Here is a 25417-nt window from a genome sequence, read left to right on the forward strand (position 1 = left end):
TTTAATCAGAAAGGGACTTTATTTATTGTTTATTTTTTTAATCATCCACAAAAATGGTATAAATGAATGTGTTAATATTCAAGCACAATTACCCAAATCAACAAAAAATAATTACTGCTATGGAAAACAGAGCATGTTCTACTGTATTTGACTTTGTAGAGACATCTCTTGGAAGACATAGTTTTCTTAAACCAGCTTTTAAACCCACCAACAAGGCGTTTGGTCAGGGCAGCGAACTCTTTGCTCTGCTCAGTCCATCTCTCCTTTTCACCAGCCAGGCCGCTGATGAGACTGGACGCCGTCTGCATCTTGTGTCTGCAGCGCTCAGCGTCCTCCAGCAGGGTCTGATGGGAAGAGAGGACAGACAAATAAGTCAGTAGAATGACTCTAAATTGCAGTGGGTGTAGCATGTGTTAGGTAAGCGATAGGCAACTAATGCATTCTAGCTTAGGCTTGCATAGGCTCAGGACCCACAGGGCTCCCAATAGATAGATGTACGTATTTGTATTTTTTTCTTTGACACTCTTGAATTTCCTTTTAAATTTCCTTTTAAAATATATAGTAAGAGGTCAAGAGCACCTTTACGCCATTTATCACATGTATGCTTTATCAGCCCAATAGCAAGAATGTCTGGTTTATCTGGCTTCTGCAGCCAGCCTTTCAATCTTGCATTTGGGCCCCGGAGATGAACAGCTCTGCGTCCTAATCACGGAATTATAAAAATAGTCAACTGGAGCTGTCCAGATCCTAATCAGAGTCTGTTGATGCACAAACTGTTCCATTAACATGCTGTTATTTTTCACAGAACAGAGAGTACAGATGATGGAAAATACACAGCAAATAACTCACAAATAACCCACAGTGAGCGACTGGACTCAGTTACATTCATTTCAAAAGGGGCACTTGCATGACTCAGGTTGAATCATTGATCACTTAAAAAAAGTATATGTCTATACAGGGCAAATTATTTTACTATTACTATTTAACCGAATAGTACGGTTGTTGTGAAAGGACAGGAGTGAGCTGAGTTAGAATGCAATCCCATTTCTCCAGGAAATTATGAATTAAATCAATAAAGCACAAAGACATCTGTGCCAGCTTTATGGATTCAAACAATAAAACCAACCAGCAAATAAATGAACAAAGCCTGGATCCAAACTAGTGATCTAATTTTCTAAGTAGTGCAAGTCATGTGCTATTAAAGCTCTACTAAGCAGAATCCTTTTATATTACCCGATTATAGTACAGGCTTCAGTGAAAGAGACAAACACTTGAAGCCCAATTGTATCTTATGCTGATGTTCATTAATCGTTCTTTGAAAAATAGCTACAAAATTGTCAACGCTGAGCAGTGCAGTGAAGCTTATGCCTCGTAAATGCATACATTCTAGGTGTTAAAGTGTTGGCTTTTTTTCCAAAGTATCTGCAAAACATTTACAATTCAGCCAACATATGCTCTCCATTACATAATTACATTGTAGTTTCACAGATATTCTCAGCAAACACTGACTCTTTTTTATGTGGGACTCTGGATTGGATAATGCTTTTGTTTAGAGTGAAAAGAGTTGAGCTATTGACCTGTTTTTCCATCATGGCCTTCTCGTACTCCGCCTGTACCACATCCAGCTCGGCTTGCTTGGCATCCAGCTCAGCCTGGGCCTTCTGAAGGTCCACATTAGCTATGGCCAGACGATTCTGCTGCACTGCCAAGTTTGCCTAAAGAAAAAGAGAGACATGCCCATTAAATGTCTAAAGGGGTCACGGTCAGTTGTTGTAGGTGGAGAGCTAAGAGAGAGAGAGGGACAAACCAAAGAAAAGACAGACCAGATGTGATGATAGAGGAGCGAAGAGAGGTCATAGAAGAACGCTATATAATGGAGACAGTTTGCCCAATTTTAAGCGCAAAAAAACACGTTTTGCATGAAATTCACAATGAAACACAGAACAAATAAAATATTTTTCGTGAGGATAAAGATGTCTGAACTCAGAAGTCTCTTCACTCAGGTGTTTTGCCACAGGCCCTGAAAACTGCAGTCATTAAACCGCTCTTAAAAAATAATAATCTAGATGCTTCAGTAATGAACAATTACAGGCCCATGTCAAACCTCCCATTTCTAGGTAAAATCATTGAAAAGGTAGTTTTTCAACAGTTGAGTAATTTCTTGCATTTAAATAACTGTTTGGATGGGTTCCAGTCAGGCTTTCGTCCAAACCACAGCACTGAGACTGCTCTTGTAAAGGTCTTCAATGACATCCACTTAAACACAGACAGTGGCAGAACTTCAGTGTTAGTATTATTAGATCTCAGTGCTGCGTTTGACACTGTTGACCACAGCATATTACTAGACCGACTGGAAAACTGGGTGGGACTTTCGGCAACAGTCCTGACTTGGTTTGAATCCTACTGAAAGGACAGAAAAACGTTGTTTCTATGGGTAAATATTCTATTGAGTTGACAAATATGACTCCATCTTGGGGCCTCTTCTCTTTAACTTTAATCTACATTAAATAGCTATGCGGATGACACACACATTTACATAACCATTTCACCAGGAGACTATGATCCAATTCAAACACTGAGTAAGTGCATTGAACAAATCAATGACTGGATGTGTCAGAACTTTCTCCAATTAAACAAAGACAAAACTGATGTAATGGTCTTTGGAGCCAAGGCAGAACGTATAAAAGTTAGCGCTGAGCTTCAGTCTGCAATGTTCAAAACAACAGATAAAGCCAGAAATCTAGGTGTAGTCATGGACTCTGACCTGAGTTTCAACCGTCACATTAAAACAGTTACTAAATCAGCCTACTATCACCTAAAGAATATATCTAGGATTAAAAGACTAATCTCCCAGCAGGATTTGGAAAAACTTGTCCATGCTTTTATCTTCAGTCGACTCGACTACTGTAATGGTGTCTTCACAGGTCTCACTAAAAAATCTATTAGAAAGCTGCAGCTGATTCAGAACACCGCTGCTCGAGTCCTCACTAACACTAAGAAAGTGGATCACATCACTCCTGTTCTGAAGTCTTTACACTGGCTTCCTGTGTGTCAAAGAATAGATTTCAAAATACTGCTGCTGGTTTATAAAGCTTTGAATGGTTTAGGCCCAAAATACATTTCTGATCTACTGCTAAATTATGAACCATCCAGATCTCTCAGGTCTTCTGGGACTGGTCAGCTTTCTGTCCCCAGAGTCATAACTAAACATGGAGAAGCAGCGTTCAGTTATTATGCTCCAAATATCTGGAACAAACTCCCAGAAACCTGCAGGTCCGCTGCAACTCTGACTACTTTTAAATCCAGGCTGAAGACTTTTCTTTTTGCCGCTGCTTTTAATTGATATATTCATATCTTAAACTGCTCTGTAACTTTTATTAATGTATTTTTTCATGTAATGTTTATTATATTATCTTTGCTTTTAAATGCCATTTTCTTAATGTCTTTCATTTTTGTAAAGCATATTGAGACCCCATTTACAAGCAAACGCAAACGAACTGAATACGATATCAAAAAAGTATTGCGTTCACACGAGACCGCTCGGGAGTGCTGGAGACGCTGTAGTACATATGCCGGGCCTGTAAGTGGCGCTGTACTTCCGCACGAGACCGCTCGAAAGCGCTGGAGACGCTGTAGTACATATGCCGGGCCTGTAAGTGGCGCTGTACTTTTGCCACAAAATACACCAAAAGCAGCGAAGAAGACCCCCGAGCATGGTTGCCATGGTTGCCCTTCTGTTTATGCCCCGCGGTGGATTTAGCAACATGTAGTTCATGTAATTCTCCATGTCCACTTGTTGCTGATGGTTGTGGTAGAGGAGCTGTAGATTTTGCACTAACATCTGTAGCATGGTCGAGCTGTAGATTTTGTACTAACATCTGTAGCATGGTCAGTAGCAGTAGTTGGACTCCGGTACTGCACATTACTCAAGAGACGTTGTAAAAAAATGAGTGGGGGCGAACGCACTAACCACTCCGCCAACGCCACAGTCACTCCCGTCGTGCGGGCCGGATGAGAATGTCTGGCGGGCCGAATGTGGCCCGCAGGCCGCCAGTTGATGGTCACTGGTAGGGCGTACAAACGGAGCTGTTTGGCCCGCCAGAGCGTTCCGTTTGCAGATCTATCCACCTTGGGACCCGTTATCGTTTGCGGGGTCCGTTTCCGCGTTTCTGTTACGGCCTCGTGTGAACGAACAGGCTATACGAAAGAGAAAAGTAGTGGATACAACCGTTTGCGTTCTCGTGTAAACAGCACATAGATTGCCTTGTGTTGAAAGGTGCTATATAAATAAACTTGCCTTGCCTTGAACACATGCCACAGGTCCAAATGCAGGGACTCAAAGCTTCAAGAGTAGAGCAATTTGAAAGGGGTCATGAGAAGGTCAAAGGATGGAAACAGAGTCTGAAGATAAGCTGAAATTATACTCTCTGGCTAGAGCTTGGGCTGTGGAGAAAGCATTGCAATAGGTTTAGAGACAGAAATGTAGAAAAGTTATGACTGGAGTCTGCTTGGGTGGCCTGGGGAATAGGAAGTCTGGAGCATTTATTTAATATTAATTGACATCAAACAGGACTATCCCTCCATGTCTGTCTGTTCAACTGTAACTCTGCCTGGCAGTCTGGCTGGTCAGCTTGAAGGGAGATCCACTACTGAGCCGGAAACCAGAAAATCAATTTGCCAGGCTGTGTTTGACGCAAAAGCAAAAGAGCAGGATCAAAGAGGAGGAAACAGAGAGAGAAACAGAATGTGAGATTTAAAGTCAGAAAGACACATATATAAAAATAAAAATGGGAAAAGAGAGGCAGACAAACAATCAGTTAGAGACGGGTTAAGGACAAATAGGAAAGGAGATGGGTGATTTAGAAAAGAAGTTGGTGAGTTGCACACAGGATGGAGAAAATACAATGTGGCAGAGTGCAAAATGGGAAGGATAATGAGGCCTGGTAACAAGGGGGAAAGGAAATCAGGTACAAAAGAACTACAGTGAAGGGAGAACAGAAGTGAGTATCAGGAACGTTTTAGTGAACACAATCCACAAGTAAAACTACATGGTAAGAGTTTAAGCTTTGAAATCCTCAAATGCAAATATACTGGTTATAAATGTATTGGACATCCACAGACTGCCCTTACAGGAAGAAAACTAGAGGGATTTGCATGAAATCACATGGTCAAGAAAGCAGTGTGGGTGTGTGTGTACTGTGTACCCAATTAATCAAGGATTTTGTGTTCAGAGTATTCTGCTGTGGAAAATGTTAATCCTTGGAAAAATTCATAAATACTGGCAATGCATTTTATTATAGAAAGTAAGAAGAGTTTTAAAAGTTATCTCGGTTAAGATCTTTAAACTGGCATTATTACATGGCTTAGTTGAATACTCTATTCTGATTGGTCAATTCAGAACACGTGACACATTGTTAATCCAGTAGTACAGACCGCTGTCAAGGACTTATTGACCGTTGTTAAGGACGCTCACATCTGCAGAAAGAAGTCCGGTCGATTTAACTGTATACAGTTTGGCCGAAAAGCAAACTGCATGCAGTTTGCTTTTCAAACTGTTTGCTTGTCTTTAGTTTTCCGTTGTCTCCTGTCTGAGAGCAACATGGAGGATTTTAATATACATTTTAATATATTTGGAGAGCACAGTAATTTGGATGAATGGTTAGTGGCTGATGAGTCCCCAGCGAAGAAAAGAAAAAGACAAGAGGGACAATAAAACAGCGGAGAAGTAACGGGGCAGAAATCCTCAACACGGAGCTGCGGTCCTTTTTACGCAGCGGTCCAGACATCAAACGGCAAAACATAATCAGTTGCCAGTTACTTTGGCATTAGGGCAGGGATATCTAGATACTTTCCAAGGTTTGACATAATGAATTGTGCTACTTTTAAAGCAAGCAACGATGTTTTCAAATCTGTAATCAAAAAGCAAAACGCTATTGAAGCAGTTCCTGCCGTTGCTACGTAGTTCAAAAGGTAACAATGGACTATTTTTCTTAGCGGATGCATATAATTTTAAATCAATAAAAACAATTTTTAAATCAATAATACTATTTTTTAAATCAATAAAAACATTTTCTAAATCAATAAAAGCATTTCAATTAATATTGGGAGTCATGTCGTTACTTTGTTGAATGTGGCCTTCTTTTGCATTGGGCTCCTGATCAGCCTGTCGGGTGTTCTTTTACCCATAATGACCGCCTCGCTGCACATTATCCCTTACTTACATTGCAGATCTTTTTGCTTATGCACATGCAAAAACAAAATAACAAAAATAATACTTTAGAAACATAGTACATAGCACTCACCAAAGTATTAGATAAAGAAGAGCAAGTTATGATTTAAAAATACATCTTTAACTGTTCACTCACACACATGAGCCATACCTGTATATCACCTGACAGCTGATCTAATTTGGTAGATAATAGTTAATTATTTTTTTTATGATTTGAACTGACTCATTTCTTGATGACTCCGAATTGTCCCAGTCAGCATATTCCTGTGCCAAATTGAAGAATATGAATAAACCCCTTACCATGGACAGTTTAGGCTGTTTCTGTAGCCTTGGGTTTTCCTGCAAGAAAACAACATTTTCTTTCCACTGTAAATGTTCATTATTCCTCAGAGAGGAAGACCATTGACTGAGCTGGACTTTGCGCAGGGGATCGTATGAGCGCTCATATTTTATGTGTGTGTGTGTAGATGATCACAGGTGTTTCACAATGTATTTGTAAGTAAGTACACATTCCAGAGGCTGGCATATATATATTTGTGGACTACAATTGAACTTCACATGACATATTATTTATATTCACCGTTTTGTGTATTGCCTTGAAGTGCTGTGTATTACCTTTAAGGGTAAGACCTCCTTGTTGATAGAGAAAAAGGAGGCCATAGCTTTTGTCCAGGAAGCGAGCCCGGCCACATTGCCACACACCCTCTTGGCTGTTTCAATGTTGTAGTCGGGCAAGTCAAAATAAGGCAGCAGCAGCTCCACCATTTCCTCATTAATGGAGTCTTTGGTGAATTGCTGCAAGGCAGAGGGAAAGAGAAGTGGTGATAATGGTGGTGGGATTAAGAGGGAAACAACAAAAATAACTTTGTTAGTCAACAACAGATGTTACTTATAAACAAAACACTGTAGAACTGGCTGTACTTACAAAAATAAGGAATGTAAAGGTATGAGAAAAGAAGGAGAAAATGCTTATTGCAGCAGTGGTTATTGAGTATAATAAGGGGAGCACACAATAAAGATGTAGAGGACATAAGAGGATCAATTACACAGACAAAAAAAAAATAGATAGAGAAAGAGATAATTAAGAAAATGACAAGGCAGAGCAATTCAAATGCAAAAATGAAAGAGAGTACAATGTAAGTGAGTATAAAAGGTATATAATACAAGTATTAGTTGAGCAGCAGAAAGTGCTTCTGTTTCAGGATATCATTTAAGAGTCCATACAAATGATCTTTGTACATATTTTATCAGCGCCAGATCTGGGGGGGCGCTGCGCTGGTAGCTCTGGGATGGAAAAAAAACATTTTTGCTCATCCTAATTTTCTGCCTTGATGTAACAACATTCATAATTAAGTAAAGGTAACACCGTTTTCTCCCCGGTTTCACGTTTCATTTGCCCTGTACGATGGGCGCTGTAAGTGATGAAAGTGGGGGATGTTGGCTTATCAGGCGCCCGCAGCTCACAGCCAAAGTGCGAGCGAGTGTCCGAGAGAGAGAGGGCGCACCGGTACCGGGGATTGTTGTTAGTATCTGGTGCTAGCTGCGCTAACGGATATAATAAGATGTTTCTACAACAAAGGTGGAGGAAGAGTCCGCTCCTGTCAGACTGAGAGACTCTATGAGGTAAAGGACTCTCTGAGTGACAGTTAACTTTTGTCTAAGTTATCTCAGTGGGTCTTAAAAGTTGTGATCAGAATGAATGTAAACAAATATTTCCAAGGCATACCTTTATAATTATTAGGATAAATAATAGCGCCAGCTAAAATCATGCCTAGGGCAGCAAATTGGTCAGAACTGGCCCTGTATATATTGACCCACCAATGTTAAAACATTTAACATAGTAAAAGTTCAGAAATACCTCACATTTGGCAGCATCTACAGCTTAATTAACTCTGAACATCTGATATTGGTGAGGGTACCTGCAGACTCCCCAAGAAGTTTCCAGCTGTCATGAGCTTTAGGGACTCCTGCCAAGACGGCGTGTTGCAGTTCTTCTCTGGATCGATCTTCACTGGGTTGACTCGCCTCTGGAAGAGCAGCAGCACGCAGTCCATGATCCGCATGATGAGGTGGGGGGGGCGACCAAGTGTTCGTACAGTGGCAATGTCTGATGGCTTGATTGTCTGAGAGTGTACAGAGAAAATACATGTTTACTGGGCAAACATATTGTATTTTCATAGGATATGCGGGAGGGGAGATAACAATAATTAATTCCTTACATTTATTATAGCGCTTTTCCAGATGCTCAAAGCGCTTTACAAATACACATTACTCATATCATACATGCAATGGTCATGTACTGTGGACAATACCCACAGGAGCAAGTTCAGGTGAAGTGTCTTGCCCAAGGACACAACGGCTTTACAGACGCAGCAGCGGCGGGTTTCACCCCTTGATCTGATGATCATTGCACAGCGCACTGCGCCACACTGTCCATCTTCACGCCTCGAAGTCATCGAGGCGCTTTTACAAGTACACATTAGTATCATACATGTACTGTGGACATTACCCACAGGAGCAAATCCGGGTGAAGTGTCTTGCCCAAGGACACAACGGCCTGACGCAGTGGCGGCAGGAGCGGGTTTCGAACTGGAGTTCCCCAGCACCCCCCTTGATCTGATGATCAGATGCACAGACCACTGCGCCACCCGTCCCGAATGCGATGAGATCAAAGAACAATTTGCTTTTCATGACATCCTTTACAATGCTGCAGTTTAAAAACATACAATGAAGGAAGTGTACAGAGAGAAATAAGACTGGCATGTTGATGATGATAGATAGAGGGAAATGAAGACAGTAAGTATAAAATCCAGCAGTTCTGCAGAGGAGGACAGCGCATTACTTCAAGTGACTGAAGAAAATGAGAGCGGCAGCAGCAGAGTGAAGAACATGTTTGGCTGCTTCATGGGCCCCCTGCCTGCTCGTCTCATCTCTTCTCCTTTTCGCACTGCTCTCTCCTTCCAGCACCATTTGCTCTCAGATGTTTACTCGAGCCATTTATAGTATGAATCTCCAACCAAAAAGTCAGCAATAAACAGTCTAGTTTCTACTTGCCCTTCACCAAACTAATGTTCTCTTCTCACCTCTCCAGTGCTTTTATCGAAATGTCTCAATAAGGTCCCTTTAAATCAGCTTAATAAAATCCTAGGTACTCAGGATTAGCTGCAGTCTTTGTCTTGAATGAATTTCTTTTGGCAAATATTTGTCTTTTATTTGTATCTATGAAAATGCATTGTTATGGTTGTGCTGATTAAGATAAAAGTAAGGAAAGGAGAACTTAAAGTTTAAATACTTACACCGTCTCTATAGACCAGCTGTCATCCACACTAATCAACTGTAAATGATGCTCTAATAACTATTTGTACTCTGTCTTTTTAACTTCATATCAACAATCAAGCCTGTTAACTTGAAAGTGACCTTAATGAGTCTCATGTTACTTTGTGGTGTGAATGGCCCACTGAGGTTCTTAATAAATGTGTCAATCTCCTAACCTCAACCACTAGAAGCCTCTTGAATGAGTGTCAAAACTCACGTCCAGTTGTGTCCACAAAGAGCTCTAATTAAAACCCTCTAAAGCACTTATACATGATTATCAATTCCAGACGGACTGCCTGAGGTTTGCCTGCTTGGAAATACAAGGTTTATGTCCACAGCAGCAAGTAGGAAATTCTAATCAGGGACCTGCCATGGGAGATCTGTATGCAACCCTCTACCCAGGAGGACAGCTTTAATTACATCGCAGCTCCAAGCCCCAGAGCATCGTGCTAACTTTAGACACACCCGCTCACACACACACACACACACACACACACACACACACACACACACACACACACACACACACACACACACACACATACACACACACACACACACACACACACACACACACACACACACACACACACCACACACACACACACACACACACACACACACACACACACACACACACACACACACAAAGGCTTTAGGCAAACCTGCATGGAACTACACACAGCAAGTCACAGAGTGCTTTAAGTGGCATCCTGAAGCAACACAGTGAGAGCAGGACAAATATTGGTGGGGGAGACATTAAGCCTGAAACAGGATTTACTGACAATTGCTAAACGTCAGACTCTCTTTTAAGGGAAATAGTTAACAGGGGCAGCAGAGAACATCACGAGGAGTGGCACTACAGGACAAAGGAAATGGAGGATCTAGGAGATAATTAGTATTAACTATCCTGATGATATGGCTCATATGCAGAATTAAAGAACATGTCCTAATGAAAATTATTACTTTTTTATGTATTTCTTTTGATTGATGACATTTCCAGTGGAGCAATTTTTAGATGTAGTTACAGTATAGTTCATATTTATATCTCCCCAATATTAAAGTGTCGTTATATATTGAAAGCTTTACATATTTATTGGAGAACACTTCCATGTATTGCTTTCCAAACCTATATCACAACTAGGCTTTTAGGATCTGGACTTTTTATCGTGCATCTGTCATAAGTTAAATCAACTTTAATCACAAATGTTAAAAAGTGATGGACGCTGATACATTTTTTTGTATGGAATGAGAATAAAATCTGAATAGAAAACTATGGAAAGTTGTGGATTATCAAATCCCCAAATTTCAAATAAAGTTGAAAGGCAGTGACCAACAGTGTTTTAATTTGCTTCTTAAAGTTATCAATGTGGGATAATGTTGAATCTATTTGGTGTCCATACTTGCAATGCAGCCTCTGCTTCCTGCAGAGCTGGCCGGGCAGATTCCAGTTTCTCCTCTGCGATGGCCTTGTCAGCTGAGATGCTGTCTACAATGGCCTGGGCCTTGTCCTTCACTTTCTGCACCTCCACCTTCACTCGCTCTGCTGCCTGGGCTTTTACTGTCACTTCCTTCAATACCTGGGTGAATGAACAAGACATTTATTTCATTTAAAGAGTCTGGTCATATCATGTTTATTTTGTTATCAGTCATATCTTAGCCCGGTTGAGCATGTTTAATACAGTAAAGTAAAACACATATTCTGAGGCACGTAAATGCACAACTGTGTGCATATGCATACCCGCATATACACCTTGGCAAAAATATAATATGAATGACCAATATAGCAAGTATTTATATCAAGGAAACGCACACAGACATACTCACACAGTCACGGACAGTTTGACCTTCACTGCTGTTTCATGCCTGAAACCTACCATATCAGCTTTGTCATTGGCAACCTGTAGCTCCTTTTCTTTCACCTCCAGCTCCTTGCTGAGTGCTGCTACAGACTCTGATGCCTCCTTCAGCTTCTGGAGACCGGTGTTCATCCTAAACAGGAAAATACCAAACATCAGGTTTGTAATCCCAGCATTGATCTTGGACCTTGACTATTATGTGCCTGACTATGTGAGAGGCATCTGCACATCAACATTTCTAAGATAATGTTTGTTGTAAAACTTTTATTATGAACAACATGACATCCCATCAGGCATTGCACAAACAATTGTTTTTTAATGGCTTGGGTGGCACTGCTCGGGAGGGAAGGGTGGGGGGTCTGGGCTCATTTGCACCCTTTAAGTTTATCTATTTATTTGTATTATATATACTATTTTGTATGTTCTTTCCCACTATGACTTTGTATGTCATTAAGTATGGTATTCCTGTCACACTATGTTTTTTCTTTATTATTTCTTGTTGGCTGTTCTGTTTGTTGAAAAAGAGAAGCATGATTTCCATCCCAAAGAAGTCTGTACTATTGCTTACACTTGTATGCTTGAAACATGATATCCCATCAGTATTTGTGTCCACTGGGCACCAGAGGCCTGTAATACGAAGCCGGATTTTCGCTTAGCGAGCTAACTTCAGGGAAAACTCTGGGTTCTCTTCTTACCGGGCTAGATCTTCATGGTAACTTATGCTGAACGGCAAACCTGCTCCAGAGCAGGTTTGGTTCCAGGATAAGAGATCAACTCAGTGAAAGCACCGCCTGCTGACCAATCAGAGCTCAGTAGGCAGAGTTTAAAGCTATCAAGTCATATTACAGGATAAGGAATAAACTGCCATTGCAGAAAAGACGGCCGGCAAAAATCAACTGACTGTGTGAACGTGAAAATTAACAGAATATTGATCACCTCCCATCTTCAGAGCAATTTGACTATTATAACATTAGCGTTAAGAAAGCTTACTTAAATATCTGCCACAAGTTAACATAAGTAACCGGATCAAAATAACATTACGTACAGTCCTACTGTACTGTGCACTGTGAGTGCAGACGTCGATGTGTCCCATTATCATTCATATCACATCATATCACATCATAATGTATCATATATTTTCTTATTTGAGTCAGCTAAGCCGTATCTGGCCGTGCAACACTTACAGTGTCACATACTGTATGCAGAAGTATTATTTTAAGCAACACATTAAGTTGACGAAACACTGGAGTCAAATGTATTCACCTTGCAGGTGCAACTATGTTGCTTTTATCCTGGGTAAAGTGTTTAAGTCATGGATGTTTAAAGTTTAACTTCTTCATATTTCTCAGAAAGTGCACTAATTATGGCTAATTATTGATGCCTCACTCATCACGTGCCACCTATTGTCGCAAAGAGGAAGACTCTCAGATTCTACAACTTCATCAAAATCAAGTATTTTACAAACCAACCCTCAATATTATTGTATGTTAACAAATATCTAAGATAATCATGTTAGTTTGTTTACCTGTTGGCCAGGGTCTGGACTTCAGACCTCTTCTCCTTATAGATGGCTTTGTAGCCCTGAATGAAGGACAGGTAGGACTTCGGTGTCACGTGGGTGGAGCGTCGGTATCTAGAATTTAATTTGATTAAAAAAGGATATTTCAGGTCATGATAAAATACAGGAGAATCATTTCAAAATGTGTCCTTATCCTCAAATTTGTATTTAGATAAAGAGGTTTTAACAAAATGTTGTACCTCTGGAAGTAGTCCACACACTTCTCTGCCACACCATCCTGGAAGGAGCCCATACACTGGACTACCTCACCTTTAACCTGGGTTGAGCAGTCGATGTCATATAATGACAGGAAGTGTTCAGACACTGTAGTACAGAAATATGGATGAGGAATCATCAGAAAAAGCTGAATTAGGAGGAAAATACAGAAAGTGGACTGCAAAATTTGGTAACTGAAACCTGATCGGCAAATGTAAAATAAATAGAACAGGTTAATATACTGGTCAATACTGCAAAATGCTTTAAGAAATTGCAATTGATGGTTTTCCAAGCAGGAAAGACAGTGTAATTGCAATGGATATTATAGATTACTTGTGACATATTTCACAACATCTTTGTTATTCTTCTGACTAATTTAGGAATATATGGATTGTAGTCAGAAAAAGAAATTGGGAAATGAGCTGCACAAAATGAGGGGCGTTAAGAATTGTTAAATTGGTATGTGACGTGTATGAAAGTAATAACATTCCAAACTGGTTTCAGTATGCATTTCTAAGCAGCAGAAGTAAATACAATTATATTAGACAAGTTATACTGTGTATGAGGTAATGTTAGCAGTAAATCCCAACAGCATGGCTGCAGTTGTCTAACAAAGACTTTCATTAATAAGAAAGCACAAGGGCACACTGAAAATCTTATTAAGTAATACATGAGCTTTTTTTTTAGAGCAAATAGAAAAATAACAAGGATAAATTGACAGGGATATATAAATATTGTCTAACAAATACTACAATTGGAAAGCAGATTTGAAAATGCCTGGGAAAGGTACCTGCAACAAGAGCATCCTTTGGCCACCTGCTGAACCAGTCCATGGTGCACCCAGATATCAAGGCAGGGAACTTTAACGCCCGGTTGCGGAACTTTTCCCCAACGGGCGAGAAGCACAGAACAACGTGGAGGTTGTGTCGGACTCGTGACATGAAGTACTCGTAAAGGTTTTCGTTGGTCGGTGGTCGCCTTGGAAACTCCCGCTTCATAACAGGAATAAGATCACTGAGAATCTCATCAATCTCATCACGAGCGAATAGGTTGGACACCTGAGGATAGAAAATATATCCATACAATGATGTCCATTAACATGATGTATTTTCTATTTCTATTATACTGGTTTGTTTGTGTTTGGTATCTGGTTTAGGTGAAAATAATTTAGTAAAAGTTTTTTGTGATTTTTTATTAAAACAAGATCTTAAACATACGTTTAAATCTTTAAAACAATAATGGATGTCTCCTTTTTCTGTAATATTTGCTTTGTAAGAAGTAATTGTGGTAATGGTAAGTTTGAATATGGAGATTCAGATCACCAAAACACAATTTCTGATTTTGTTTTGCTCAGCACTCAAAACTTACAAAGTACTGTTTGTCTAGGGCAGTGGTCGGCAACAGGCGGACCGCGGTCCGGATCCGGACACCGACCTATACGGACCCGGACCTATAATCAATACATTAATAGGGGATTTCAATTTTGACGGGGCGATTCTATTTTAACCGCCGCAGACAGGGGGCGAAAGAGACGAGTGAGCGATACAGGGAGAGAAACACAGAAGAAGAGACGAGAGCGCGGCAGAGAGAAGCGGAGAGGAAAGTGAGTGAAGAGAATAATTAGCGATACAGGGAGAAGCGGAGAGGAGAGTGAACAGGCGTGTTAGCGGCAGACAGGGAGAGACAAATAATTACACATGGCGCTCTCCAAGAAGAGGAAAGTGGACAGTGAGAACAGAACTTTTAACCCTGAGTGGACGGACTCATTCATGTTCATCCTGCCCACTGGGAGCACAGAACCAGTGTGTCTCATTTGTTCAGAGACCGTGGCGCTCATTAAAAGTGCCAAAATGCCACTATGAGACAAAACACAAAGTGTTTGACCAAACATTCCCTCTCAAATCAGAACTGAGGTCACAAAAAATAAATATCGTTCCAGGGCAGGCTAACCGAGGCTAACCAATGAGCACCTGCATGTGTGTATGAGAATGGCCCTGACACCATTTCAGCCCAGATCTAAACTCCTGGCAGGACAAGCTCCAGCTCAATTCTCACACTGAACAAAACAAAGTGAGTGAGGGACTGCAATATAAGAGGGAAAGAAAGAGAAACTTTAAAACTGTTAAATTATTATGATGTGTAAAGACTGATATTGTTCTATAATCATCTGAAACTGTTAAGTGATGATGTGAAACGGTTAACAAAGAAAAAGAGAAACTCAAGCTGCTGCTACACTTTATTTTAAGATGCACACATTTTCCAAAGCTATTTTATTTATTTTCTCTATTTTATTTTTAAATGAGAGGAACATTACACATATCCACAATATTTACTGTATATCTGTATAGTTCAATGTTAATTGACAATACATAGTTGTTTTTGAATTGCACTTTCTTTATTTGATTGGCAGTCAGTTCTTGATTACATGCAGACGTTGATAAAGCTAGAGGCTACTTCAATATATATCACACTAATTCATAAAGCAAGTTAGGCATTTTGAAGCTCCGGACCTTTGCATGGGGAGATTTTCTCTAACTGGACCTCGTTGAATTTTAGTTGAATAACTCTGGTTTAGAGTGTCAAATTAAGTTTGAATTTGATCACGCAGAGACTTTATAGCGCAGATTTCCAAAAATGAATCTGTATTTAAGGCACATGGTGACAATTAGTGATACAAGGAAATTCTGAGATATACACTGAACAAAAATATAAATGCAACACTTTTGTTTTTGCTCCCATTTTTCATGAGATGAACTCAAAGATCTAAAACATTTTCTATAAACACAAAATAACCATTTCTCTCAAATATTGTTCACAAATCTGAAAAAATCTGTGATAGTGAGCACTTCTCCTTTGCCGAGATAATCCATCCCACCTCACAGGTGTGGCATATCAAGATGCTGATTAGACAGCATGATTATTGCACAGGTGTGCCTTAGGCTGGCCACAATAAAAGGCCACTCTGAAACGTGGAGTTTTATCACACAGCACAATGCCACAGATGTCGCAAGTTTTGAGGGAGCGTGCAATTGGCATGCTGACAGCAGGAATGTCCACCAGAGCTGTTGCCTGTGAATTGAATGTTCATTTCTCTACCATAAGCCGTCTCCAAAGGCGTTTCAGAGAATTTGGCAGTACATCCAACTGGCCTCACAACCGCAGACCACCTGTAACCACACCAGCCCAGGACCTCCACATTCAGCATGTTCACCTCTAAGATCGTCTGAGACCAGCCACTCGGACAGCTGCTGCAACAATCGGTTTGCATAACCAAAGAATTTCTGCACAAACTGTCAGAAACCGTCTCAGGGAAGCTCATCTGCATGCTCGTCGTCCTCATCGGGGTCTCGACCTGACTCCGGTTCGTCGTTGTAACCGACTTGAGTGGGCAAATGCTCACATTCGATGGCGTCTGGCACGTTGGAGAGATGTTCTCTTCACGGATGAATCCCGGTTTTCACTGTTCAGGGCAGATGGCAGACAGCGTGTGTGGCGTCGTGTGGGTGAGCGGTTTTCTGATGTCAATGTTGTGAATCGAGTGGCCCATGGTGGTGGTGGGGTTATGGTATGGGCAGGCGTATGTTATGGACGACGAACACAGGTGCATTTTATTGATGGCATTGTGAATGCACAGAGATACCGTGACGAGATCCTGAGGCCCATTGTTGTGCCATTCATCCACGACCATCACCTCATGTTGCAGCATGATAATGCATGGCCCCATGTTGCAAGGATCTGTACACAATTCCTGGAGGCTGAAAACATCCCAGTTCTTGCATGGCCAGCATACTCACTGGACATGTCACCCATTGAGCATGTTTGGGATGCTCTGGATCGGCGTATACGACAGCATGTTCCAGGTCCTGCCAATATCCAACAACTTCGCACAGCCATTGAAGAGGAGTGGACCAACATTCCATAGGCCACAATCAAAACCTGATCAACTCTATGCGAAGGAGATGTGTTGCACTGCGTGAGGCAAATTGTGGTCACACCAGATACTGACTGGTTTTCAGACCCCCCCAGATCCCCCCAATAAAGCAAAACTGCACGTTTCAGAGTGGCCTTTTATTGTGGCCAGCCTAAGGCACACCTGTGCAATAATCATGCTGTCTAATCAGCATCTTGATATGCCACACCTGTGAGGTGGGATGGATTATCTCGGCTCACTATCAGATTTTTTCAGATTTGTGAACAATATTTGAGAGAAATGGTTATTTTGTGTATGTATAAAATGTTTTAGATCTTTGAGTTCATCTCATGAAAAATGGGAGCAAAAACAAAAGTGTTGCATTTATATTTTTGTTCAGTGTAAATATGAATGGTAAGCAGCTGGTGGAAAAGCCAAATTATGTTCTTTTACAATGAGGCCTTAGATCAGGATGGATAGATTTAAACTGATATTGGAAGTTGATTTGCTTTTGAATATTAAAATGGTCAATTGTGAGAGTAACAGACAATTGTTGAATCATTGCTTAGGTTAACCTTCACATACTTCCTTAGCCTGGTTTTGACACTGAAAATCATTATGGGAAAAAACACACCCAATATGGGGATAGCTACACTGCATCCTCTCACATTGCTTTTTGCACCTTTTCACTGTATTCCTATTTACTAAGAGTAAGATAGAGAGAGTCCTGAGGGAGCATGTGGTGTTGTGGTAAGAAGCACCATGTCTCCAACCATCTGCTGGGTTACTCTGAGATAAATAACAACCTCACACTAAGAGCTCGCTCTTCCTTTTTGTTTCTCATCTCTGTCACTGTCTTGCACAGAGTCATCCTATCATTCCTGCAACAACAACTTTTCTCTTACAAAAACACAACTCCGCACACAATCCTCTCAGCTGCACACAAACAACACACCAAACACGAAATAAGTCCATGTGGAGGTCGGATGTTTACTAGCAATGCTCAGTTTTCAACATTTGTAGAAATGATTGTGAATCATTCCTTGATGGTGTTAACTTATTTAAATGTATATGATAAGCATCTCAACAAGCTCTCCACCTTCTATGCTTCTTTAAAGTGGACCTATCATGCTATATTGGAAAAATATATTGTAGGACCATACCTAAAAACCATGACCATAAAAAACATGTCAGTGAAGTTGTTTTGCTTAAAATAGCAAACAGTTCACCCATTGTAGCCATGCCTCATACTGCTCAAACCCCTCTTTTGCAGCCCTGTTAGAGAAACGCGGATCTTGGGTCCTTACCTTGAGAAAAAAGAAAGAAGAGGAGGAGGAGCTAATGCCTGCTCAGAATTCTACCGGAGATAAAGTTAAATTTGGTTGTGATAAAACGCCATCTTGTTCTAAACCACATCAAAGATTATTTCTGAAACAGTATGGAGCTCAACTGCTTTTTCTCTTGCAGGTTTATCACAAGTAGTGATGGCGAGATGAAGCCTTATGAAGCTTTCCAGCCAATTGGTTCGCAAAAGGGTTCATCTCATGAGGCTTCATCATGGGCTTCATTTGAACACAAACCCCCTGTTGGTCAAAGTGTGTAAAACAGGCAGATTGGACATCTCAACAGTGTGCTCTATCTCATACCGAGTTCCCAATGAGTAAAGCCTTAGAATAACTCTAAACAACGAACATAAAATCATATTTTCATGTTAACAATATTGTTTTTATCCCAGTTGATTGTGATTGAAAAGCCTAAGGAGGTTGGTAAACATTGCAAAGAGGGATTTGTATTCCTTAATTCGATTTACACACTGCATCTATTGCACGTCTGTCCGTCCTGGGAGAGGGATCCCTCCTCTGTTGCTCTCCCTGAGGTTTCTCCCATTTTTTCCCTTTAAACTGTGGGTTTTCTCTGGAAGTTTTTCCTTGTACGATGTGAGGGTCTGAGGATAGAGGGTGTCGTTTTTTCTCATACTGATATTCTGAACAATCTGTGCTGTTGTATTAGCTGTAAAGTGTCTCTACTGTAGGCTATTTTTATTATATGTACAGCACTTTGGCTCGACCAAAAATCGTTTATAAATGTGCTATATAAATAAAACTTGATTTGATTTGATTTCATAATATTCATAATAAACGTAACCATGTTGTAGCCTGAGAAAGGCTAAACCATATCAAAGAATACATTTATTAACTACATTATCTCATTTAGCTGTAGCTTTTATAAACAACAAGAAAGACGTATTTTTCAGTCGTTGAACCAGGGACCCTGCGGTATGAGTCAACTGCTTTCCAGCTGAGCCACAGCACACACACTGAATCTCCCTGACAACACTGCAAGATATGTATTCCTGTATTTATTGATGTTTTTATTCCTACATTTATTTATGCTTGTATCTATTTATACTTATGACATGTTCCGACCTCTATATAAGTGAGGGTCTGAGCTCTCCTGATTCCATCGTGTCACCGGGCCCGGGTACAGGAGGGGTAATATGGTTCTTATTATACATCCATGGGTATTATGAGCGTTGTGGTTCAACGGCTTAACCGATCTGAATCGCTTCCTGAAGCAGTCACGTGGTATCGACAGGCAGCGAGGCTTCGTTTGTCATCAAAGACGTCACTGGCCCAAAACGATACAAGCCTCGATACAAGCTTCACAAAAAGCTTCGGGGATTACTCGACACACGCTCCGAAGCCTCGGCGCAATACGTAACATCACTAACCACAAGGTGAGTTCCTTTTTTTATTTCCTGCTTTTTAAACACATGTGCTCTACACAGTACAGGTTAGCTCTGAGTGTTAGCGAGGCTTGCTAATGTAAACAAAGACGAGATTACTTCCAAAACACGTCAAGCATTGTTTCTGATAGCAATATTTCCGTGGGTCCGCCGCCGATTTGACGTCAGATCGGCAGCAAATCTGTATCCGCTCGTTGTACACCCGTTTTTAAAAGATTTGGGTACGGAGGAAAAGAGAGAGGGTTTTATTTTCTGACGCTGCGTGAGTTCCCCGGCACACCGTATAAAAGACATCAAAAAGTGCATTTTGCATGATAGGTCCCCTTTAAGCAAACAACTTTAGAGTCCTAAATGTGGAAAATGGAACAGAAATATATAAAATGGGTTTTCTGCTTACTATTAAGATATTGTCTTAAGACAGGGTGATTTCTTCACAGTTTGAGCTGCATGACAAACAGATTAAACAAATTAACATTTTAGTAGTTGGGGTAGCAACCTGAGCGAGAAATATTAGGAAGAGATACTGTATTTAATTTAAATAGCTTGATTAGGCCTGATTAAAGTATTACATGTTTAGTCGGGGTTAGTAAACAGTAGAAAGCAGTTGCTGTGTTAACTTCTTTGATACATCTGTTATTTAGTCATTCTCTCTGTCAAACGCTCACACCAGGGTTCGTAATGTTGGAACAATGTGAAGACAAACGGTCTGTCAAAATAAGTTACAGGAGCAGGAAAAGTGCTTTGGACCTAGCTGCATATAATCTTCCTGCCAGTAACAGCTTCAATTCATTACATCCAAATCAATCAAATATAATTATGAAACGCTATCGTATTGACAACGAAAATGCAATTTGCTTTTTAATTTGATATAAACTTCACTGCTCATAGACCAAATAGAGACCAAATGATTCTCTCTGTTCTTGGCCTGAGCTGTCTTTTACTTGGTAACTCAATAATAAATGTTTGTGCTATTCAAGGTTGAATGCCAGCAGTCAGTTTCAACAGCACAACAAACCAATAATTACAGCTTTTTTGTGGGGCAAACTAGATCTCATGCAAGTATGAGTCAATATGAGTCAGTGCACCTTTTTGTATCCCTCATGATAAAGTGTGTTATGATTTTCAAAAATGTTTCAGCTGTAAAAACAAGTGTGCCAGGTCATTTATCAAAAGAGAATACTTTTGTATACTTGACTTCTTAAGAGTACTACTCTTGATGATGAATTTTTCTCAAAAGCAAAAAATATATTGAAGAAAAATATGTAGTTTGAATACACACTTCTTAGAACAATCTTTACATTATGTAACTACATAGCTTTGAAAAACATTTATGGTATTAATTATTCTGAGTTACTTTCTCTCTGCGTTATTCTGAGTTTCCATTTGCCCCACCTTATGAATTACACTGCTAACATTAGAGACTTACAATGGCCTATCTCTAAACACTATCATTTGTGTATCTTTCCTAGGAGTGTATTTGTTCCTACTTCACAGCAACAGACCTTTTGATTTCAAACACCAGCTGCTTTCACTTTTGTATATCACGAAAATCATGTATGTGTGGCTTTGTGGCATGTTTGGGCTTCTCACCTCTCCAGATGACAGGACATTGTTCATGTACTCGAGGAAGGATTCCTCTTTGATTTCGTTGTCAGTAAAGAGGAAGCTGATGCCTTTGCCCTGTTGGCCAGCTGTTCTGTACAAACCCTTCAGGTCGTCCATCAGGTTGGCTGTGTTGTATGAGCTAGCAAAGAACAGAATGCATCAAATAAATGAAGAGTGAAAGTGGATTATCAATGTAACGTATGGAATTAATCGCATGACTCATTGGTGACAAACTGCATCAATAGAATGTAATAGAGTAACAGATTTAAAATGACAATATTTAAAAGCAGGGATCGTTTTTACTTGAAATCAACGTAAAAGTTAGATTTCAGAGAATCAAATTGTGTCTGCACGAGAAACAGAGTATGGCCCTGCATGGAAAAGGCAACTGTGTAAAAAGAGAAGAAAACATGGTCCATGTTTTCTTCAAGTAGGGCTGCAGAGTCGAGATGGTCATTTATATTAATACCAAACACTAAAATCTGTGAGGCAGAGAGCAGATGGAAAATAAGACTGCGACAAATCAACATGGGGACTTGGGGAGAAAATCATTTGACGGGTTGGTAGAGCAAGGGAGAGTCCAGAGTGAGACACAGAACAATGAGAAAGGCTATTTGTAAGCCAAAGCAAGCAGAGAAAAATGACACAGAAAAAGCAAAGGAGCGTTTTTCTTATTCTGATCAATGAAGTGCACTGAAGAGACTCTCATAGGAGACAATTATATTGTCTCAAAGAGAAGACACAATGGATGAGGGGCTGCAAAGATATTAAACAATAACTATCATCTTTCAGAACTTCATTTTGATTTGCAGATCCTGATTAATGAATGATGAATCTTTATCAAATGTCAGAAATGAGACACAGACATTTCCGTTTGATCTCTTGACTAAACAGAACAACCTATACAATTCAACCTATTGAAAGCAAAATGATGTATTTTTTTCTATTGTATGTGCGCCTCACCGTGTGAGAGTTATCTGGAAGATCTTGTATCCAGCAATGAATGAGGCCAGTCTGGTCAGGCTCTGTTTGCCTGAACCCCCAACACCCACCAACAAGGCATTTCCTCCAGGCGTCCGGATTATCCTCGACACCTACACACACACAAACAAACCCATCATACACATAGAACTAGGATTAATAAAAAAGGAGAGTTTGTATGTGACAATCTGTGAAGGAGAAAAAAAGAAGCAAGGGAGACAGAAAGACAAAGCAAACAAGTTTACAAAAATAAAAACTACACAAAATAAATTGTAGATTAAACTGGAATGACTTTTTTGGGGGCTTGTAGGCTGTCTGAGCATTCAATGAAAATGAACAGTGGCCAGTGACACAACTTCAATGGAAATAGTTTTGAGTTTCACTGAGTTTGACAACATAACGTTTTGTATGCATTCATGGCGTCACACACACTTTTATACTTTCTGTTCTGTTCTATAACGTAAAAAGCCTGTGACTTTCATCCTGATAATATTAAGATTTCTTCATTTTTAAAAACACACCAACGTGGGTAAATGATTAGTATATTTTGAGTACCTTGACCAGATGCATTATAGCATCCTGAAAGAAGACCATGTCCATGCCAGTACCCCTGATGCTCTCATTATAATGGCTCAGAAACATGTTAAGGCGCTCCTTTAAACTCTCAAACGATTCGATAGGCTCGTACACTTTGGGCAAATCAAAGTCTGATTCCTCCGGCTCTTCTCCTGTAAGGAAAATAAAGATTTTATTTTAAAATGATCACAAACAGCAGGAGAATTTCATAAAAACACTGGACTGAAATGTTCCAGTGCTGTATGTTTTTGATTGATAGGTACCTGTAGCCTCAGGTGCATCTCGTAGAAAGTCAACAAAGAATCTGTTTAGTCCTTCTCCATAATCCGCTATGTTCTTGTTGTCCTCGACAAACTCCTCCTCTACAAGTTCTGCCAAAGCGTGGTCAAACCACTCCACGTCTTCAGGCATGGTAAAACGGTCAGCTATCACACGACTACACTCGTGCTTCCACAATGCCAGCAGCACCTGGAAATGACCATTTGTGTTAATGTTCCTATTCAATAAAGTAAGCTCAAAAACCTTTGGTTGTTGTAAGTCTCTCGAGTGTCTGCCAGTACAAGACAGCAGGATAGGTGAGTGTTGCTTATGAATTAGCTCATTCAGTTCAGATAGCATAGCCAAAATGATGAAGTAAACATTTCATTTATTGGTAATCAATACTGTCATGTATTCTGTTCTGAGTGGTCATGTCTTTTTTACAACACTTGCATCTTGCAGTCTCGTGTTGAGTTACAATGTTGGTCATTCTGAAGTTGCACTTGCTATTTTCCTTGCATAGGTGCATGTACACTATTAAGTATGGCAAAAGGATGTGCACTCATACTGGTCGAACAGTTGAGTATGGAACCCTTAACAATTTATACCTAACTGCTAGCTTTCTAACAGTGACAATTTTAATTTCCAGTGTGCCCACTGAGACAACACTACCCTAAAAAAATGTACACACCGCACAAGTACGAGTGTGAACAGTGCACTTAAGGATATATCCAAATTAAGAGGCACAGCATAATTCTTCTGAGGTGAGTTGAAAGCCTCAGCAGGGATGTTGAACATAGTTGCTATGACCCTTGGCAGCGGTAGATGATATATTTCATAGCATTATATTATTCAGTGAGGCCACAAAACAATAGGCAATGTTGAATGTTGCCACCTCAGCAAGAATAGAGCTTGCAATGCTAGAATTGTTTATTCTTCCCTACCAAAAGACAATTATCTTTCTCAATTCCTATATTAGCTGTACCATATAATTAGGGGTTTCATCATTCTCTGTAAGTGCCTTTACACTACTGCAGTCTATAATACATGTATCTGCATTTACACACTCACATGCAATAAGGCTAGTGGGAGGAATAATATTACAGCACTGCAGAAACCTGTTTAAAACTAATCTATCTAATCTAAGGCTGGTATATGTGGAGTATTAATCATACAGTATATACTTTGTGTATGTATCACACACAATACGTACTTAGCAGTAGGGCTCATGGTGCAGTGAGGGGCTTAACTTAGGCTTATCTATAGTATTTGTATTGTCAGTTGAACTTTTGATGTTAGATACTATATATTATCTTAATCTTATTAGCTGTGTAAATTTCCCTAATTATATGACATTTTAGATTTAAAAAAAACAAAAACATATATTTTAAACTTCTTACCTGAACAGAGTTGACCACCTCAGGGTTGGTATAAAGCATGCCTTGCCAAATTCTGGACAGATCCCTTAGGTTGAAAATGTAGTGAAACTTGGCCGGAGTTGGAAGCATCTTGACCTTGGTCAACTGCCAGAGCCGACGGGTCAGAGACACCAGACGAGGTATGGTGCTACGAACGTCATTGGCAAATCCACGACATGCACAGAAGTGGCCGATGCCAATCACACCTACATTATAGGTGATTTGTCAATTAAAGATGGCATTGTTACCAAGGCATGTATATTTATCAAAAGCATAAGATACAGTAGGTAATGTATGCCATTTTGTTAGTACTGTAGTATACGTTTTTTAAACAAATTCCATAATAATATTTAAATAATTCGATTCAATTCTTGTCTCAATAATGGTTCCACTGCATTCTTTTTACCCACCAAATATCTTGTCAATGGAAGTGTTGGAGGGCAGGGTACAGTTGAAGATGGAGAACTGCCTTTTCAGTCTCTGTGGGATGTCATTACGACCGCCTCCTGGATGGATCATGGCAGCTAGGAACTGAACGTCCACAATATTGGTGAACTCTCCCGGTTTCTCCAGATTGAAGAACCCGTTTTGCTCCATCAGCTGCCTGACAATCTCATTAGTCACCTATGATGAAGAGCCAAAAAGCAATGTTAAATCAAGAGTAGGATTATTTATTTAGTTTATTCTTTTTTGATGTTATCATCAGTAAATTGTTTTGCATCATTTAAATAGGTCAGTGAAGTGCA

General features: G+C 40.0%; 1 protein-coding gene across 2 annotated transcripts in view; it reads right to left on the reverse strand.

The window, feature by feature from the left end:
* dnah5 (dynein, axonemal, heavy chain 5) overlaps positions 1 to 25417 on the reverse strand; it is a 156480-nt gene that overhangs the window by 63666 nt on the left and 67397 nt on the right. For both annotated transcript variants that reach the window (XM_034202726.1, XM_034202727.1), the window contains 15 exons: positions 25082 to 25295; positions 24654 to 24877; positions 23259 to 23463; positions 22975 to 23147; positions 22402 to 22532; positions 21424 to 21577; positions 13968 to 14235; positions 13162 to 13285; positions 12929 to 13036; positions 11422 to 11536; positions 10948 to 11124; positions 8149 to 8352; positions 6845 to 7024; positions 1578 to 1715; positions 209 to 344 (listed from right to left, as the gene is read on the reverse strand). In XM_034202726.1, coding sequence (XP_034058617.1) covers positions 209 to 344; positions 1578 to 1715; positions 6845 to 7024; positions 8149 to 8352; positions 10948 to 11124; positions 11422 to 11536; positions 12929 to 13036; positions 13162 to 13285; positions 13968 to 14235; positions 21424 to 21577; positions 22402 to 22532; positions 22975 to 23147; positions 23259 to 23463; positions 24654 to 24877; positions 25082 to 25295 — 2551 coding nt within the window. The remainder of the gene's footprint in view (positions 1 to 208; positions 345 to 1577; positions 1716 to 6844; positions 7025 to 8148; positions 8353 to 10947; positions 11125 to 11421; positions 11537 to 12928; positions 13037 to 13161; positions 13286 to 13967; positions 14236 to 21423; positions 21578 to 22401; positions 22533 to 22974; positions 23148 to 23258; positions 23464 to 24653; positions 24878 to 25081; positions 25296 to 25417) is intronic.

The sequence above is a fragment of the Gymnodraco acuticeps genome, unplaced genomic scaffold (assembly GCF_902827175.1).
Source record: "Gymnodraco acuticeps unplaced genomic scaffold, fGymAcu1.1, whole genome shotgun sequence".
Taxonomy (NCBI): Eukaryota; Metazoa; Chordata; class Actinopteri; order Perciformes; family Bathydraconidae; genus Gymnodraco; species Gymnodraco acuticeps.